Genomic DNA, 19458 nt, shown 5'->3' with positions numbered 1-19458 from the left:
AATGAGAGTTGGGTTGGGTCTTAGTTAATGGGCTAAGTGTGTATAATGGGGGCCTTTTATTTTTTTGCTGGAGGCCTTAGTGTTAAATTGCTAAAAATGAAGAGTATATTTAATGAAAAAAATTTCAACTGACTGGGGGCCCGTGCCCCCAATGACACTGCAGTGGATCCGCCACTGATAACATTTATGCTTTTTAGTAGTAGAAATGCTTGTGAAAAAGCTTTACCAATATATGTATGGTAATGGTATCAAATGATACAAATAGATAGAGAGAATCAGACCTACCTTGCAATTGTTTAAAGAGAACCAGGCTACTTGCTACCACTGTGGGCTTCAGAAGAGACTAGACACATCGTGTACCCTGTCCTTGTTTGTTTATTTTCGCTAGAAAATGAGCGTACAAAGCAAGCAAGTGTGAAGCTTTTGTGGGAATTATTGGTCTGTTCGCGATTTTAGTTAAAATTAGGTCATGGAAAACTTTGGGTATTGAGTTTTTTACTGCTTTATTGCTTGATTCTCTACTTAGTTAGCTTGGATTTATTATAAATTTGGTCAATCTATTGTGTGCATCGTCTGTGTATTGATTTTTGCACAATATGTACTCTAATAATTTAGCGAATCAATTAATCGATTGAACCTCGAACCATGAGGTCGTGCGGTATAATACATTCAAAAGATGGCATATGCATGCAACACCCATTTCACCTAAAACATTTGGTCATTCTCCTTGCAAATCACAATCGTTGCCTCGTCGGTCCTTCTCCCTGCAAATCGCAATTGTCGGCTTGTCGCAATCATCGGCTATCGGAAATCGCTCGTCGGAATATAAAATCTAATGCTATATTCTCCTTTCTTTGTTAAACAGTGCACTTTGTCTGGAGTTTTGATAGAGCGAGGAAGGAAAAATATGATTGCCAAAACATGGGCTTTGACTTTTGATTGGGTAGCCCAACTTTCAAATTTGAATAAACCCCGCAGAGAGGGCCCAATTATCACTCGCTTATTCTCTAGAGTCTAACCATTGACACCGATTGGCAGGCCCAAAACGTTACGCGTGGCCCATTGGCTCACCTAACTTCGCCTATACGAGACAACGTTAACACTCTAGGCCCAGTAATGTTGCTCTGGCAACTGGCAAGGGCTGGGGCCTGGTTTTACTATGTGAACATAATAGGCCCACAACGCATAAGGACTTCAATAATCCAAGACTTTCTAGATTAATGGGGACAAAATTATTTACTACTTTGATGTTGTTAATTGTTAATTTGGTACTTTCTTTGTGAATTTTTAGTTTCGATTTCAAATATTATAATCTCTTTTGTTTAGTTTTTATTAAATTTAAGTGTGAACTATGAAATTATAAAGATTTACTCATTTAGGTATTTCATTATTTGGATTTTTTAGTTATTGATAATATATACTATATATTACTACATAGTATATATTTATAGCTAAAAATCTATTAATTTTTTTTTTTTGTAAATCGGCGGTTCAATATTTATCGTACAAGTTGAACCTCAAACTTTTTGAACTTTCAGCATAAACGATTCGATACACAATTCTCAATTTTAAAAACTATGGTATATAGGCATTGAGGAGGTTGGGAACGTAGTATTATTGGAAGGCCACTGCCAAGAATAGCTTTAGATTTTATATTTGTGAGATGCTCTTATTTCAAAAGCTTGAATCTTGAAGCATAAAAGGGTAGTACTTACTTTTGTGAACCTACCAAGTAGGAGACCTATTGCTTAATTCCTATTGCTACATTTCTTGTGGCTTGGGACCCAATTGGGGCATTCAGGACTAAAGTAACTTGACACGACCATTGAGTTCAAGAGCTCCACCATGGGTGCAGATTTGACACAGCGAGGTGTCTTGCACTGGCTTATTGATGCTCCCAAGCTAATGGCATAGCACATGAGCTCATCAAAAGTCCCCTGCTCTGCTCAACAATCTTGATCTCTAGTGCCCCAATAGACTTATCCCATACACGCATCTCGCCGTACACAATAGTTTAGTGACTCTTCAATGGTCAAACAGCAGTCCTCAAACACCAAGCTTGGAATTGGGGTTGACCCAAAACAGCACATAGTGGCCTGGGATTGTAGTGATATCTGCATAGCTAGTGTACTTAACTAGAGTTGCATTAAATGGCACCAAATGCTTTGCTGCATGCATTATTGACAGCATTTTGCAGCTCAACTTCATCAGTTTTGTCTGATTCAATACTAAGAACCACATTCTTCCTACATATATATGAATTTGAATTGTGGTGACTTGTTCTTGAATCCAGCCACTCTTAGGACATCATCAACTCTGTAGCGATACCAGCCCTGTATTACATACCACAAAATTCATGATTAAACAAAAATGTTCAAAATTACTACAAGACTAGTTACCAGCGTAAGTGGTGACAACAGCTTCATACTCTGTATTATTTGTTATGGTCTCTGACTTTGTCATTTGTTTTTGCGCTTATTTTGTGTTCCATTGGGGGTCTAATTGTATTTGAATTGTGTCGCAACCGGGGTCACGACGCGGACCGACGATGAAATGATGAAAAATAGTTTTGTTTTAGAAAATTGTTTAGAGTCGCCACCAATTGATATAAGTGCAATTGGACACCAAAAATGGTCTACGAACCAGAAAATAGGTAAGGGGGTCTATTGAGTGTGGGGAAGGTGTTAGGCACCCCACAACTCCCTAAAAGGTTACCTAGATTGATCTGTGTGCTTTTCTTGAAAAATTGTTTGTATGTCCCAATTTGAATGGTATTCTGATTTGAAAAGGTAACACAATTAAAGCAATAGACAGGAGCTGAATGTCATCAAGTCCTCCTTCTAATTAACTTCAATTCAGTTACCATTATTTTTACGAGTACAAATGATACTTAAATTTGAACATAATTAAAGCATAGGCAGGAGCTGAATGTCATCAAGTCCTCCTCCTAATTAACTTTAATTTATGTACTAAATTTCCATGATTTCAATGAATATAAGTGATACTTTAATTTAAAGAGATAACATAATTAAAGTCTAGGCAGGAGCTGAATGTCATCAAGTCCTCCTCCTAATTAACTTTAATTTAGGTATCTAATAAATTAATTTATCATTTATTTTTCATTTAAATAAAGATAACACAATCAAAGTCTAGGCATGAGCTGAATGTCATCAAGTCCTCCTCCTAATTAACTTTAATTTAGGTATCTAATAAATTAATCTATCATTTATTTTTCGTTTAAATAAAGATAAGACAATTAAAGTCTAGGCAGGAGCTGAATGTCATCAAGTCCTCCTCCTATTTGACTTCAATGTAGTATCTATTAATTGTTTATGTGGAAATTTGGTAAATACGTGGTTGTTGAATTGGCGGATTTGTGAAAACGATCTATGCATAAAATTCTAATATACATCCTAAACATGTATTCTAAACTAACAACCCCTAACATGCATACTAATCAATTTAAATATGCATAAATATAAATTACACTACTCTACATTATTTTCATTATTTTTCCACTATCCTATTACATAACTTACATTTACAAGGATATATATGCCAAACAAAAATAAGATAAAAATATATACAAATAACAAATGATAAATAATACAAATACAAATATGGCCACTAAGCCCGGTCCATTGCTTAAGCCCAATCCATTCTCCAAATATGTATTCCGGCCCAAGTGACATCAAGTTCGGCCCAAGTAGAGTCGAGCCCGATCCACATTCAAAAACAAACAACATAAAGGGTTAAAGTTGTACTCAAGTGCCATAAAAATTCATTATCAAATTAAGTGCGTATACATCATAAACATATAAACAAACACATATATTCAAATACACCTACACAAATATACAAAACGAGATGTATACATACAAACACAGATACTGAATATATATATATATATATATATATTCACACACATACACACTGTATATATATATATGCGTGCACTATATATATATATACACACACTGTATATACATATACATGCGCATATAAACACACATATACATATAAAGACCAATATATGTTTACACACCCCATATATATACACACTGTACTGCATATACCTTATATATATATATATATTATATATATACACACACACTGTATACATGCATAAACCGGCATATTTTAAAGAGATAACATAATTAAAGTCTAGGCAGGAGCTGAATGTCATCAAGTCCTCCTCCTAATTAACTTTAATTTAGGTATCTAATAAATTAATCTATCATTTATTTTTCGTTTAAATAAAGATAACACAATTAAAGTCTAGGCAGGAGCTGAATGTCATCAAGTCCTCCTCCTAATTAACTTTAATTTAGGTATCTAATAAATTAATCTATCATTTATTTTTCGTTTAAATAAAGATAACACAAATAAAGTTTAGGCAGGAGCTGAATGTCATCAAGTCCTCCTCCTATTTGACTTCAATGTAGTATCTATTAATTGTTTATGTGGAAATTTGGTAAATACGTGGTTGTTGAATTGGCGGATTTGTGAAAAACGATCTATGCATAAAATTCTAATATACATCCTAAACATGCATTCTAAACTAACAACCCCTAACATGCATACTAATCAATTTAAATATGCATAAATATAAATTACACTACTCTACATTATTTTCATTATTTTTCCACTATCCTATTACATAACTTACATTTACAAGGATATATATGCCAAACAAAAATAAGATAAAAATATATACAAATAACAAATGATAAATAATACAAATACAAATATGGCCACTAAGCCCGGCCCATTGCTTAAGCCCAATCCATTCTCCAAATATGTATTCCGGCCCAAGTGACATCAAGTTCGGCCCAAGTAGAGTCGAGCCCGATCCACATTCAAAAACAAACAACATAAAGGGTTAAAGTTGTACTCAAATGCCATTAAAATTCATTATCAAATTAAGTGCGTATACATCATAAACATATAAACAAACACATATATTCAAATACACCTACACAAATATACAAAACGAGATGTATACATACAAACACAGATACTGAATATATATATATATATATATATATTCACACACATACACACTGTATATATATATATATGCGTGCACTATATATATATGCACACACCCACACACATATACACACACACAATGCACACATATACACACGCCCACTGCATATATATGTACACACACTGCACACCTATATATACATACACTATACATATATACACACACTGTATATACATATACATGCGCATATAAACACACATATACATATAAAGACCAATATATGTATACACACCCCATATATATACACACTGTATACATGCATAAACCGGCATATATACATATATGAACATCAAAACTCAGCCTATATACATATACAAATAGGGGTATCCAAAGCCACAAGAATCAAATATGAAAACCAGATGTGCGAAATCAGTTATCCATATGGTGAACAAACCAAGATTCAAGCCATAAGAATCGAAATCGAATGTGCTTCCGAGAAGTAAACCGAGGAGATGGAACTAGAAATGGGAGACCCGTGTAGACTATACTCCCTCAAAAGTAAAACCCGAAAGATACAAAAAATTGCAACAAAGGAACAGAAACAAAGAAATAGAACCAAATTCAAGTTAGAGTGTAATGGAATCGTTACCCTTGGAGACTAGAACCAAGTTGATGCGACTTCTTTATCCCCGATTCTCTTTTGTGCAGCGATTTTGGTCCTCCTTCTTTCTATCGTTCTCCTCCTGGTTCTTTTAGGCAGCGCCTTTCTCTCTCTCTTGGCTTCTCTGGTTTTCTGCTACCCGGCCCTCCTCTTCTCTCTTAGCCTTTCCTTCCTTTTCTTTCTTTTTTCTTGTCTTCCCCTCTCCCCTGGCTCAAAACTTCTCATCCTCTTTTTATTCTTTTTTCTTCCCTAAATTCTGCCCCCTTTTAAGTCCTTTTCTTTCCTTTTCTTTTCTCCACTAGTGTGCGGCGCCCATACCTCCACCAAAACTTGTCTCCTCTTATTTATTCTCTCTCATTTTCTTTTGTTCTCCCACGATTTCTCTTTGTTTTTTTTTTGTCCTTTTGTCTTCTACTTTCACGCATGGAGCCACTTTCTATCATGCTCCCATATTTTTCTCTTTTTGTACAAGCAAAAGAAACTCTCCTCACATCCACCTTGTGTAGAATAAAACACACACACACACTCACTTTTATTATTTTTATTTTTATTTTTGTATTATTTTGGCCGGACGAAAATTGGGTACTACAAATTGCTATCGTCATCACACAACTGACGATTTTGCAGGTTGGTTATTGCTCTGTATTTTCTCTATTTTCAGCTTTGGGGTACACTTATAAAATGTCTCTGTTTTTTAGTATTTTCGGTGTATTTATAAAAATATAAGATTTTATGAGTTACGTTTAACAAATTGTGTATTTGATAAACATTAGAGTGTGATTAAAGTTTTTCAACTTTTAAATTTGAATAAACCTATCAGAGGGCCCAACTGTGACGCGCTTATTCACCAACTATTGACCTTGATTGTTAGGCCCGTGACGTTACACGTGGCCCATGGGCTTAGCCAACTCCGTCTATACGAGACAACGGTAACACTTGAGGCCCAGTAATGTTGCTTTGGCAAGGGTATGGTTTTGATTGGAAAGCATAATTCAATAATTCATGCATGAAGGGTCTAATTATAGTGACGAATTAAGCACTGTTTGATGTTAGGGCGTAGGAAGACATATGTCATTAGTAATTAATTAGTTGCATTAGATTATAATTTTTCTTTTAAAAAGGCCATACACCGAATTGTATTCATTTACCCAAAAAATAGGTAAGAGAATTTGAGGCTCAATGACACTCGAGCCATCATAAAGATAAATTACATTCCATAATATGAGAATTACATCAAAAGAAAAGGACAAACACCATATGACACTATACTACACTGGATAACGCCGAACTAAATTGGGAAAACACCGGACTACAAACTCCACAGGGATAAACCCAATTAGATTCAACAAAACAAACACATACAAAAAAACAATTTGAGCAAAACAAATCTGACAATTTAAACAATCCTCCAAATAGATCTAGATCCAGATTCACCAAAATCCTACATATCGATACTTGAACTTGAATTTTGAAATCCATAACGTGCTAAGGGATATCCAATCATACGCCGCTCTTGAACTTATTAATTGATAATCATGCTACATTTAAACTATAATATCATGATCCTTGTGCTTAATTATTAGAGAATTAATGACATGTATAAATTAAAAAAAATAGTGGTCATGTTTCTTGTGGATATTAAAGAATGTTTTAGGGTAGGGAACTGGTAATGAAATGTTCATAATCAATTGTTCTTGTGATTTCTAATACAATGACAAGGCTTTATCCGCAAATTAAAAATGTATTATGAAAAATATAGGGTCTAAAAATAATAGTCCAAGTGTTGTACTATACATATATATACACACATATATAATATTTTATATAGAGAGTCTAATCAAGCATATCTGCATCTTCTTAATTGTATATTATTTATCAGATATGTAGTTATCCTAGTTTTGTTAAATTAAGCAATAATGTTTTTTTTTTCTATTATCAAGGCATATTAAAATAAACAATTATTGTTCTATATATGACATTGCATATGAAGTCATGTAGTAGAGAAACTAAGCAAGTGTAGTTGGTAATTACAAACATTATAGTAATTAAATAATATCCTCTAGAAAGTATTTGAAAAATAAAGTATATATAGAAGATACAAAAGATTATATTAATATGGATTTAGCAATGTTTTTCAAAGTCATAACTTATAACTCACTCAATTATTATGATCATATATAAAAAAAAAAATGAATCATGTCTTAATCTTAATTGAAATCGTGATTAGCCAAACACTTAAAATAAATTTTGTTTGGTTGCTAGGTGTTTCCAATTGACTAAATATAAATAAATAAATAAATATATATATATATATATATATATATACAGGAATTCTCCTATGTAGACCAAAAGTGTGGACCAAGTTTGTGGACCAAAATCCAATGGTTGTAATCAATCACAACATAAGTGGGGGCCACACATTTATTATGGGACCCATCACATCTATGGTTGAAAAATAAGTCCACAAACTTGGTCCACACTTTTGGTCCACATAGGAGAATTTCTGTATATATATATATATATATATATATATATATATATAATTGTATTTTATATAATGACGTAATGCAAGAGGTTGGATGATAATCTAGTTGGTTAATCTATTTGATGCCAAATTGTATAGGTTTTGGAGGTCATGAATTCGATTTCCCCTGAGATAGCAATACCCTTGCGGTTACGCACTAACATTTTACCGAATTTACCATTTTATCCCGTCATTTAGATCTATCTCACTTGTTCAAATGATAAATTTATCTTCTCGGTTAAAAAAAAGGGGACAGAGTGATTTAGGTTTCAAAGGTTTGTCCGACAAATAATTATTAGCACAACAATTAAGGAATGTCAATCAAACTGTTAACCCACCAATTAGGCAGAACCCCATAAACCACTGTAGATGACAAAGCTTTTGGACCCAAGAATGGGCCTACGGGCCCTGTAGAAAACGGCCCGGCAAGAAAGCAAACAAGATATCCCCTCACGTGTGGGTGGGGTTTCAGGTCAAAATTCCCCTGGGGCCACACGTGTTAAGGTTCGATGTCCAGTCTCTGTCAGCACGTGTGGTCCACAACCATCCAACTTGGGCCGTTACACAAAACAATTTCACGTGGGTTTTGGGCCAACATCCTCTGTTTTTGATGTGGGTGATTTACAATACAAAATATTTAAAATATTATAATATGTCGCCATCTATTCTTATTTTATCATCATTTTCCCCCTTTTGGGGGTTCATATATATTATTTTTTGTTGGGACAACTTTAGACTCAATTTCATTGACTTAATAGAAAATTTATTAGTGATTGGTTAATGGTTATAATACTTCAATCACAAGAATATTATATTGAAAATGACATATAGACCATCTGCTTTGTAATCCATGGAAGTCCAACAAGTTTATTTCATTGATTTAATTAATTGAATAGTTTTATTTACACTCTTTTATCCCATAATTCATTGTCTAAAATTTATTGTTTTAATATAGATTCTATTATTTTTTGAAGCACGTTTAGAATTCATTGTTTTAGTTCTAAATTCATTTTTTTTGAAAAAACAATGGAATTAAGAAATTCCATTGAAAAAAATAGTGGAATTAAGATTTATCCGATAAAACTCATCAACAATGGATCTTGTTAGAAAGAGTTTTATGCATTGATTCTGAATAAGTAATTTTTTTAAAATTTAACATGTATTTTGAGAGTTAAAACGTTTTAAAATTTCGTTTAAGAGATTTGGGCTACCACTGGATGGACCTAGCACTATTGGTATTATAAAGAATGTATTGGGGGAAAAAAATATGTCACACGTTGGGTTTTGGCTCAACTTATCATATTATCAGTGAAAATTTTATGTATGTGCGGGCTTAACGGATTGAGTTTAGACCTATATCGATTGTCCAAAAGATAAATTTGTATATGATAAACATTGTCAATTACCAAAAATAAAACTGATGTAAGTATTAAGAGATTTATGCATGCAATTATTTTGGCATGAGAAAAAACTAAAACGATATTATTCAATGACGATCAATAATTGTAGTTTTTTATTAGCCTAGATATTAGTGGGGGGTGTAAGTGAACAAGCTTAATCGTTAGGAGCTTAACAAACCCTAATCATGGGTTAGTACATTTTGTTTGGTTATTTGGAAGTTTTGTTTATTTCCAAATTTAGAAAGTGAGCTCAACCCTAGTCTCTTTACTAGATTAGTGATGATTATGATGAAAATTATGTGACCAAATGATCTCAAAAGTCTAATAGTAATATTCACTCCCAACTTGGATAAAATGTTGTCCTAGATATAGCTAGCTCATTATTGTTGTGAATTTCATTGTCTATCAATCACTCTCCTTGGTTCATTATCATCCATTGAAGTTATTATTGGTAGGCATTACTATCAATTATTGGGGTTACTTGTCTCCAAAAGCAAGACTTTTTACCATCTCTATCACATGAAATTTCAATTCACACCTCTCAATCCCTCTCATCAAAAACTCTCTTTTTTTTCCACCATTTGCTTTTTGGGTGATGATAATTATTTATGCACATGCAAGCAAGACGACCCGATTTAAGTTCATATGATACGTTCAAAGAATAAATTTGTATAATATCATTCTCGGTTACAAAAAAAATAGGATGATAATTATTAATCCCTAGCGTCAACTATTTTATGTTGACCCAATTTATTTTTCTGTTATTAAGAAAGACAAATGGTTTTGGTAACCGAAAGCTTTCATTTTTATTCAACTCCAATCACTAAAAGACGAGCCTAATTTAATATGGTACCATTAAAAAATAAGAAAAGAAGCAATAGCTTGTAAATTAATCAGCCTAATTGGATAAGAACATTGAGATAGAGAAATGGATCTTCATCCATCAAATTTCCACGTGTCATCACCTGATCATGCTGGATATACTTAGTCCTATAATGGTACCAGCACCACCCTAACGTTTCCTTATCCTCTCTTTGGTGTTTGAGTGTTTGACCAAAACAAAACATGATATTTGGAGACAAGTGACACTCCCACGTCCACGTAGACAGTGATTTTTTTTGGGCCCACATTTTGCACATGATTTAACTTGGTTTTGACAGTATTTTAAAATTCCGTATTGGAATCATACTGATTAGACGATTGGAACTAGTATGCAGTATAATCTATTTAACCGATCGAATGAGTACTTCTCGTCAAATAATTATTAGGGTTTATAAATGGTGGAATGACTACGAGAAACAAATGATAGGAGATTCAGGCCCTTGACACATTGCTCATTTCATCTCTAACATTCCTCATAGTTTATCTTTCACCCTTTGCATCGATGTTAACATGTCATATAAAAAAATTAGGCCAAAGAAGGACCATCAATGCATACTTGCATAGTTTCATTTCAATATTTATTATGTATGCTTATATTAAATACCCAAAACAACCACTCCCTCCTACTGAAATTGGGTGGTTGAATTTTGTGTACAAAACAAAATGGTACCCAAAAGAAAGGGGAGAAAATATGGAGCTTTACAAACTTTATCCCCTCCATTACTATAGCAAAAATAGAAAACAATCTTTAACCAATACTCACACTCACACACCCCCAAAGAGACAGAACTCCAGGGAAAAAAAAGAAAAAGAAAAGGAGAGGACAATTTGCAGAGACGTGTGTTTCCTTTTTTAAACAAAAGCAGAGTACACAGGCAGGCACTGTTTAAAGATAAGATCTTGTTTTCTATTTTGAAAAGAAAATATAATAAGTTTTCAACAGAAATTTGGAAAGAAAAAAAGTGTTTTTGTTTTTATTGTCAGACACAATTTGCATAAAAAAGGGAAGGCAATCTCTGATTTCTACCTTATCTGTCGTGCTCCAAAACTAAAAAAGGTTTTATGCTCCGTCCGTCAACACTTGTTCTCTCTTGAACCATTCAATTCTGCTATTTTTTCATGACCTGGAACTTGCATAGCTCATTAATATTGGATGTATCTGGTGGCCATTTATAATGCCGAATTAGCTTGTTCTATTGCTTTTGAATAATTAAACAGTACTCTACTGTAGCTTATTAAATTGGAGATTAAGTAGGATTTGGAATAACAAAATCACTTTAGTAAAGTTAATGTGCTTTACAAGTACAAAGAACAGAAAGATATTTATATAGAGATCTCAAAAGTTTTGCCATTTTAGCAAAATAGTCTCATGAGAGTTATATGGGCAGGGTTCCTGGCTGGACTTAAAGAAATCAAATTCCCATAAAATGTGATGATTATTTTCTAAGCAATGACAGCTAATCAAACAGAAAGAGTGACACACACACACACACACATAGAGAGAGAGAGAGAGAGAGAGAGAGAGAGAGAGAGAGAGAGAGAGAGAGAGATTTCCTTGAAACAGGAACTGTTTTTGTACAAGGTTAATTCAAAGTGTCTATGCAGACTAGAAAAGATTTCAAAACAAGTAAATAATGATAAAGACATTGGTTAAACCTAAAAAAAGTACTCAACCTTTTCCTTTTTTCTTCCCTAATATGATCACAGAAAATGCTTCTTGTGATCTCCCATTGAAGCTACAGAAGTGGAAATTAAAAGGAGACCAGACAAAGAGGTGGACTGGCTATTAATCTCAATCCTTCTTGTTGCTCCATTGCTTGTGGCCTGGAGCCCACTTGGGACATTTTGGACTAAAGTAGCTTGACACAGACCGTGAATTCAAGAGCTCAACAATGGGTGCAAATTTCACACATCTTGGTGTCTTGTACTGGTTTATTGATGCACCTAAGCTGATTGCATAGTCCATGAGCTTATCAAATGTCCCTGGCTCAACAATCTTGATCTCTAATGGCCCGATCGACTTGTCCGATACCCGCCCTTGTCGATACACGCTGTTCAGTGACTCTTCAACTGTCAAGCAACAATCCTCAAAGACTGATGGTGGAATTGGAGTTAACCCATTGAGGGTAAGTTCCCAAAATAGCACATAGTGACCTGGGATTGTGGTGGTATCTGCATAACTAGTGTACTCGGCTAAAGTTGCATCAAATGGGACCAAATTGTTCACAGCATTCTTGACAGCATTTTGTAACTCAACCTCATCAGTCTTGTCTGAATCAATGCTAAGAACCACATTCTTCCTGCATATGAAGTTGAATTGTGGTGCCCTGTTCTTGAACCCAGCCACTCTTAGCACATCACCAACTCTGTAGCGATACAGCCCTGAAAACAACATACCACAAAATTCATGATTATGAACAAATATGTTCAAAATTCCTACAAGATTTCTTTAAAATACTGTATATTAGAGCAAGAATAGTTACCAGCATAAGTGGTGACAACAAGTTCATACTCCTGTCCAAGCTTGACCTCAGCCAGATCAACAAGTTCTTGTTGCTCCTTCTCATTAAGAGTTTTGGGCATGGAAATTGAATTAGTGACTCCATTGCTTCTATTGACTGGCAAGAACTCAAAATAGGCCATGGTGGGTATGAGGGTATAAGAGACTTCACTTGGGTCACAGAGAGGATTAAGGTTGACTCCAAAGTAGCACTCAGAGGAAGCATACATGGTGCACACAAGTGGAAGGCCATTGCTGTAGTAATCAAGTGTTGGGATGTACTGTGACATGGTACCAGTCACTATAACATCAATATATTTAGTATTAGGCCACAATTTTGTGATAATCCCTTGCCAAGAATCCTTACCACACGCAGCCTCAACAAAATCTGCAAGTTTAGGGTCAGGTTTGAGGATTTTCATCACTGCTTCCCGGACCGATGGATCCGAAATTTGGGGGTTAATTGTGCCAGTTCTGATATCATTGCAAAGGAGGGGCCAATGTTTCTCAAGAAATCGGATTGCCCGAATGAATCCGGAGGCGAAAACAGCACCAACTCTAAGGACTTCCTTGTGTTGGCAGAGTCCACAAAGCATTTGTGAATACATGCTCTGGTAAGAATCAGGGCAGAGAATGGTTTCATTTGGGCTAGTATAGTTTGTGTAAGGGTCATAAGGCCTATCCTTAAAATGTGAACTTCTGTAATAGCTTGTCAAAACAGGGCGAGCAACAAGACCGCCAGGTGTCTTAGCCTCTGATTTTATGAACAAAAAGTACATTCCTTTGCCTTTCTCAAGACCAGGCACAAATTGGCTCATCACAGGCATTAATAGGCTATACAGCAGTGACCTCCTCCCTAGTTCTTCTTCAACAGTTGGCATCAATTTTCTCTCCCCACCAGATGTCCCAGAACTGCAATATCAAAACAACCCGTTAAGCCAAAACAATCAAAGAACAAAACCCAGAAACCAGAAAACCAAAAAACCAAAAAAAATACAACTACCCACTAAAGTTTCAATCTTTTTCACACCTTGTCAAGAACTCTGAAATGGGCTTTGAGCATATAATTGGGGAGGTATCACCATTAGCAATACGATCAATATCGGATTGAATATCTTCATAGGTGATTGCAGGGACAAGTTTCTTGAAAGTCTCGCGGTCTGTGTGACCATTGAGTCCATGTCGCTGTAAATACTCAACATGAGCATTGCGAGAGAGGATCTCTTCAAGAACCCTTTTCTGAACTTCATCAGGGTTTGAAGTTACATCTTCAATGAATTGAAGGGTTTTCTTGTTCTTCTCTGCAAGACAGTAATCTGTGGGTTTCAATCCGTTCTTTGGTGCTTCAGGCATGGTGAGAGAGACCTCAAAGAGAGGGAGAGGGAGAGAGAGAGAGGGATGAGATGAGAGGGACAGAGATGTTTGTGTTGACAGGGCTGGTGTTTGTTGTGTGAGGAAAAAGAAGTGCGAAGTGGGTATATATAGAGACAAATGTGAAGGTGGCCAGGACATAATTGTCAAATTACACTTGTATCAAATTTTCAGTTTTCTTTTCTTGTACACCCTCAAATCTCAATTGCAACAAAAAAGAAAAGAAATTGAAATTCCATGCTCTTTGTGGTCAAAATGACATGTTATGTGAGAAAGTAAAGCATTCGAATTCCATTTTAAAATGATCTACTGTTGCTTAGTCTATTGTAGTTTTATCACTTCACGAGAGCCTTGACCTAACCTACCCTATCATAAAGAGGAAAATTTGTGTTTGCATAGAATTGATTGTCCAAACTTAGGCTTATTTAAGTTATTCAAAAGACAAACTTATTTGATATCGTTCTCAATCATCGAAAATATATGAAAAAAACTACCTCCACCAAAATTAATTTGCATTCACAATAGTCACATTCGCATTTCACATTGGGTTTCAATTTTTTCATCAGTAAGGCCACATAGGATTTTATCATCACCCAATTCGTTTATTTTTCAAGCATTCTATTAATTTTTTATTTTTGCACACTAATATATTCACTTCTTTCAAAGTTAATGCAATTTGCACTAAAGTTAAAGTTATGCAATTATTATCAGTAAAAAAAAATAAAAAATGAAGAAAGGACGTACGGAAAAGAAAGTTCAACTGGCAATATCCGGTTTTACACTAAAGAGTTGACCGGACGTCCCCGGTTAATCGGCTGTAAATCATGCGGTTACAGGCGCGCTTGCACTACGGATGTCGTACAAAATACCGGCACCGTTAAAGGATTTCTCACAAATCCCCGTAAAACCCAAAAAACGGCGTGCATTCCCAATCTCTCGCGATATATTAAAGTGAAATTGCAGAAGAAAGAAAGAGCGTGTGTTCGTATGTGTCCGGAAAATAATCCAAAATAATTGGGGATTTCTTGTTGAAGTATCCAAGTGGGACCTGCCAGCTATGCCTAACTTTATAGGCTGCCACGTGTTCGAATGGGAGTTCAGTTCCTTCACGTAGTTAAAATTTTCTTCAAATTATTTTTCATGCCAAATACTATTTTGTATCGTACACAATACGTATAGAATCATCTTACATCTAAAATACACGTGCACGGATGTGGGAAGTGTCAAGACTAAAAAATCTCACATCGATCCGATATAACTCAATCGAGTGTTTTATAAGTAGAGTCCAGCTATATACTCACAAATTGAAAACTCAATAACTAATGACAATGACTCATAAAGAACAAATTCTTGTGAACCTATGGTTCAGGGCAAACAATATCTTCAAGAAATTCAACACCATCCTCCTTTTTTCTTTTTTCTTTTTTCTTTTCCCTTTCTTGTATTTGTCTTTAAAAATTTGTAGGTGTATGCATGTACTCTATAGTTGCATACTAATTTACTATACATTTTTTTTCCACATAGTGACATAGTTATGAAGGAATCAAATGGAGTTGTATGTGAACAGGGGAAGGTGAATGTAGAAAACAAAATAAAATTGGTTAACCTAACCATGACTATGGTGTACAAGAGAATAGACTTATAACTGAAATTTCCAGAAAATACATTCTAATTTGGGAAGAAAGTAAACATATCGGAAGCAAGTAATGACACATGCATGCTCACCTGGTCGGGATAGTGCCATAGTGGTGGAGTTATCTTATGTTGACTATTGATCTGCTAAGAAATTCTTGGTCGGTCTGCAGTTTGAGCTCAACTTGTAAAGGTTGATGTGGGCTTGACTAATTCCCAAGTTTTCTTCTACGATTTGAATGGCAACACAAAAATGTGTTTTTACGTGCTCTCATTGAGCTTGGACTAGGGTATATTAGGTAACAACGAGTTCAAGTATTCTACGAAGATTAGGGAATTAAGGTCGATTACATTATATCTAATCTCAACAATGCTAGGGATCCCAGTAATAACCATCTCAGAAGCAGCCTAGTAGTGTGTGACATACATTCATTGGGTGTGGTGACATCATAGCAAGGGGCCCATTGAAAACCACATCCAATTAATACATGCCACACACAGCTGTGATGCTTTTAGGATAGTTATTATTGAGATCTTTATCATTTTTGTATCTAATTTTCGTCTCTCGACTTGACATTAACTCCATGGAGCTCAATGTACTTATTTTGGTATACATAACTGCCTATGTTTGACTCCCACATAAAGTCACAATCAGTCTAGCATAACCCATCCGAGTGATTTATAAACAAAGCTTAAACCACTAAAAATGCTTATAAATAAAACTTAGAGGGCAAATCGAGTATCCATAAAGAATTGAACCCCAAAAAATAGTATCTCTTGTGGGTTTAGTGCGTTCGTTGCGCCACTCTGACCCCCTCGAAAATGCATTTTTTGAGCCTAAGCACTAGTGATGATGGTCCATGAAGAACAAATTCGTGCAAATATGTAGCTCAAAGTAGAAAATATTTTCAATGTGTTTGGACTGAGAATTTCAACACTTTCTAATTATAAAGATTTTGGGAAAAAAATTAGGAAAAAAAACATTTGTTTGACTTGTTTAGAAAAGTATATGGTATTTTGTTTTTCTAAGAAATTGGTATGATGATATGATGTGTTACCATATTTTCAAGAACAAAAAAACTAATAAAACAACGTTGAAATTGGGAGGTAGATCGAATAAGCAATATTTGTCCTTTGCATATATATTTTTGGCACCTACCATATCCTTTGATAGACTTTGATGCTTCAAGTCAAAATGCATAAAACCACACGCAATGTCTAGACGACAACATTTGCCCAAAACCATAGACAAATTCAATGTCTTTATACCCCTAATCTCTTACAAATGTTGTGGAATATACCATGTTTCAATTAATTAAGTTTTGATGATATTTATAGTCACATTGTATATAGTTTCCTTTTTTCTAATTCAAGATAAAAAGGTGAGTATTATTGTTACACCATATGTCCTTGTTATACTTAATTAAGCTATGATCAAGCTAATTAAATGGAGTCTAGCTAGCAAGGTTCGAGCTTATCAAGCCACAATAAACAAATGCGAGAGTCGACTTACATGTTTGAATAACCATCCAATTTAAAATCCTAAACATCTAGATTATCTAGATTGTGGATCAATTCTTATACATTAACCGCGTAACATCTTTATATTTTTCCTATATAAGATACTAATCGCATAAATATCTCATCAGCATGTTGAGTAGAATCCTAATCAATTTGCTAATTTTTAGCGATTTGTGAAATAGTTTATAAGTTGTTAAGTATTTGGTAATAGTTAATAATTAAAAACAATTTATAAGCTCGATTTTAGGATACTTTATAAATCGATTCTTATGACAACTTATAAACTATCGTTTTATATGCACTTAGTCCACAAAAATGTCGAAACTTATGAGCTAGCGTATAAACTTATATGCATTTGAATGACAAACTCGTTAAAACTTATTATAAACTTGCAAGTGGTCAAACCAAACGAATATTAAACATCCAATGCTTATAATGTGACATTGGACATATATGAAGTTGAAGCTTGAAGAGGTCCACGGTAGGCAATTATTGGGAATAAAATAACGTCATGTCATCATTTATACTTATATATGTGTATATATATATATATATAAACAAAAAAAAAATATCGTTGACTTGACAAAACTGATCAAAATATAAATATTTTATAAAAAATTAAAAAAAAATTTGAATCCTAAAAATGAACCTAAAAATTAGGATATCATTTTTTAAAATCTAAAAATTTATATATGTATATATATATGTATGTATGTATGTATCCAAAAAAAACACCCAATGCTGACACCGTATCACAATATCTATACCCGGAAATCAAGAGAATTTGTTGGGTAAAAGGGATCTCAAGCTGATTTCATCGCCACGTCACCTACATAGCCCCTTCCGAGTATCTCTCAACTTCCGCCACGTGTAAGCACCCCTAAGCTGTCTCTACTTGTCCACCACTTAAAGAAATGGCAGGTGTCACATAAATAGATGCGTTGACCTAATCATATCACCGACCGGTCATGCAATCAAATGCTAGGAACAGTGAAATCAGTGGAGCCAACTTGGGCGGGTGCACCGAGAACAAGGCAGCTAGGCCCGCACCCAAGTGGGGCGCCTCGTGCTTGGTGTGAAAGTGTGTGGAGTGCTTGTGAGGGTTTTTAGGGAATGTTGTGCGAGACAGAGACAGTAAGGCAAATCTTTGACTGTTGACTTTCTTCATCATCAGAGATTTTTAATTTTTTAATTATTATTGTTTTAATTATTGGTTTTTGAAAATCTCGAGAAATATTTTTGTAAGAACAAATACATGAAATCCAGGAAGAAAAAATTAAATAAATAATTAAAAATGGTCAAAATCCAATCCCACGCTCTTTTTCTCTGTCCTTGTCTCCCATTACTCTTATCTTTGCATTGTCTCTTGCTTGCAATTTTAGGACAAAATTGCTTAATAATTGGATTGGATGTAATGAAACATAGAAGATTAATATTGGTCAACCGATTTATTTTTTTTGTGTTGTTCATACGTGCATTTATTTCGATCAAAGTCAACTCATTAATTTTTGTACAATATTGATATCATGAATCTTGGAAATATAGTACCTCCATCATTAAAATTTGTTGGTACAAACTTATTATAAAAAAATTATGAAAAAATTTATTGTTCATTAACCCACCAAGATTTTTTTTTCTGTTCATGAGAAAATTACATTGTAACGAAATTAGGTGTTAGGTTATTTATATTATTTATATGAAGTTGTTTTATTTACTATAGTATATAGGATTTTCATTTGAGTTCATGGTTTTGTCTCTAAAAGCAGCTCACAAGCTTAGACGGTGTCATTTACAATAAATTTAAGGAAACATCTAAACTTTCGTATTGTGGGAGTGGGAGTATTCATGTTGGGACGCTCTATGCATGCTCAAATAATTTTTTTGGCATGGTGGCAATGTGGTGGGTTTGACTAACATTTTAAAGATATGAGTTTAATCCTAAGATACGAGTTTTTTTTGTCACCGAGAATGACA

The 19458-nt window shown here is 34.3% G+C and overlaps 1 protein-coding gene across 1 annotated transcript; it reads right to left on the bottom strand.

Moving 5' to 3' along the window:
* Positions 1 to 11995: 11995 nt before the first annotated feature.
* Positions 11996 to 14399, bottom strand: LOC119988612 (indole-3-acetic acid-amido synthetase GH3.6). Its single transcript, XM_038833712.1, has 3 exons — positions 13991 to 14399; positions 12944 to 13872; positions 11996 to 12842 (listed from the first exon to the last, which is right to left on the bottom strand). Exons 1-3 carry the CDS (start codon positions 14311 to 14313, stop codon positions 12253 to 12255), a joined length of 1842 nt encoding a protein of 613 aa, XP_038689640.1. The 5' UTR covers positions 14314 to 14399; the 3' UTR covers positions 11996 to 12252.
* Positions 14400 to 19458: the final 5059 nt, after the last annotated feature.

The sequence above is a fragment of the Tripterygium wilfordii genome, chromosome 21, assembly GCF_013401445.1.
Source record: "Tripterygium wilfordii isolate XIE 37 chromosome 21, ASM1340144v1, whole genome shotgun sequence".
Classification (NCBI taxonomy): Eukaryota; Viridiplantae; Streptophyta; class Magnoliopsida; order Celastrales; family Celastraceae; genus Tripterygium; species Tripterygium wilfordii.
This window is presented reverse-complemented; position numbering and strand designations above follow the sequence as displayed.

Coding starts and splice junctions, on each gene's coding strand:
- LOC119988612 (XM_038833712.1), bottom strand. CDS start 14,313: ATGCCTGAAGCACCAAAGAACGGATTGAAACCCACAGATTACTGTCTT. Junction 13,873..13,990: donor ATTTCAGAGTTCTTGACAAG/GTGTGAAAAAGA, acceptor TTGATATTGCAG/TTCTGGGACATCTGGTGGGG. Junction 12,843..12,943: donor TGTTGTCACCACTTATGCTG/GTAACTATTCTT, acceptor TGTTGTTTTCAG/GGCTGTATCGCTACAGAGTT.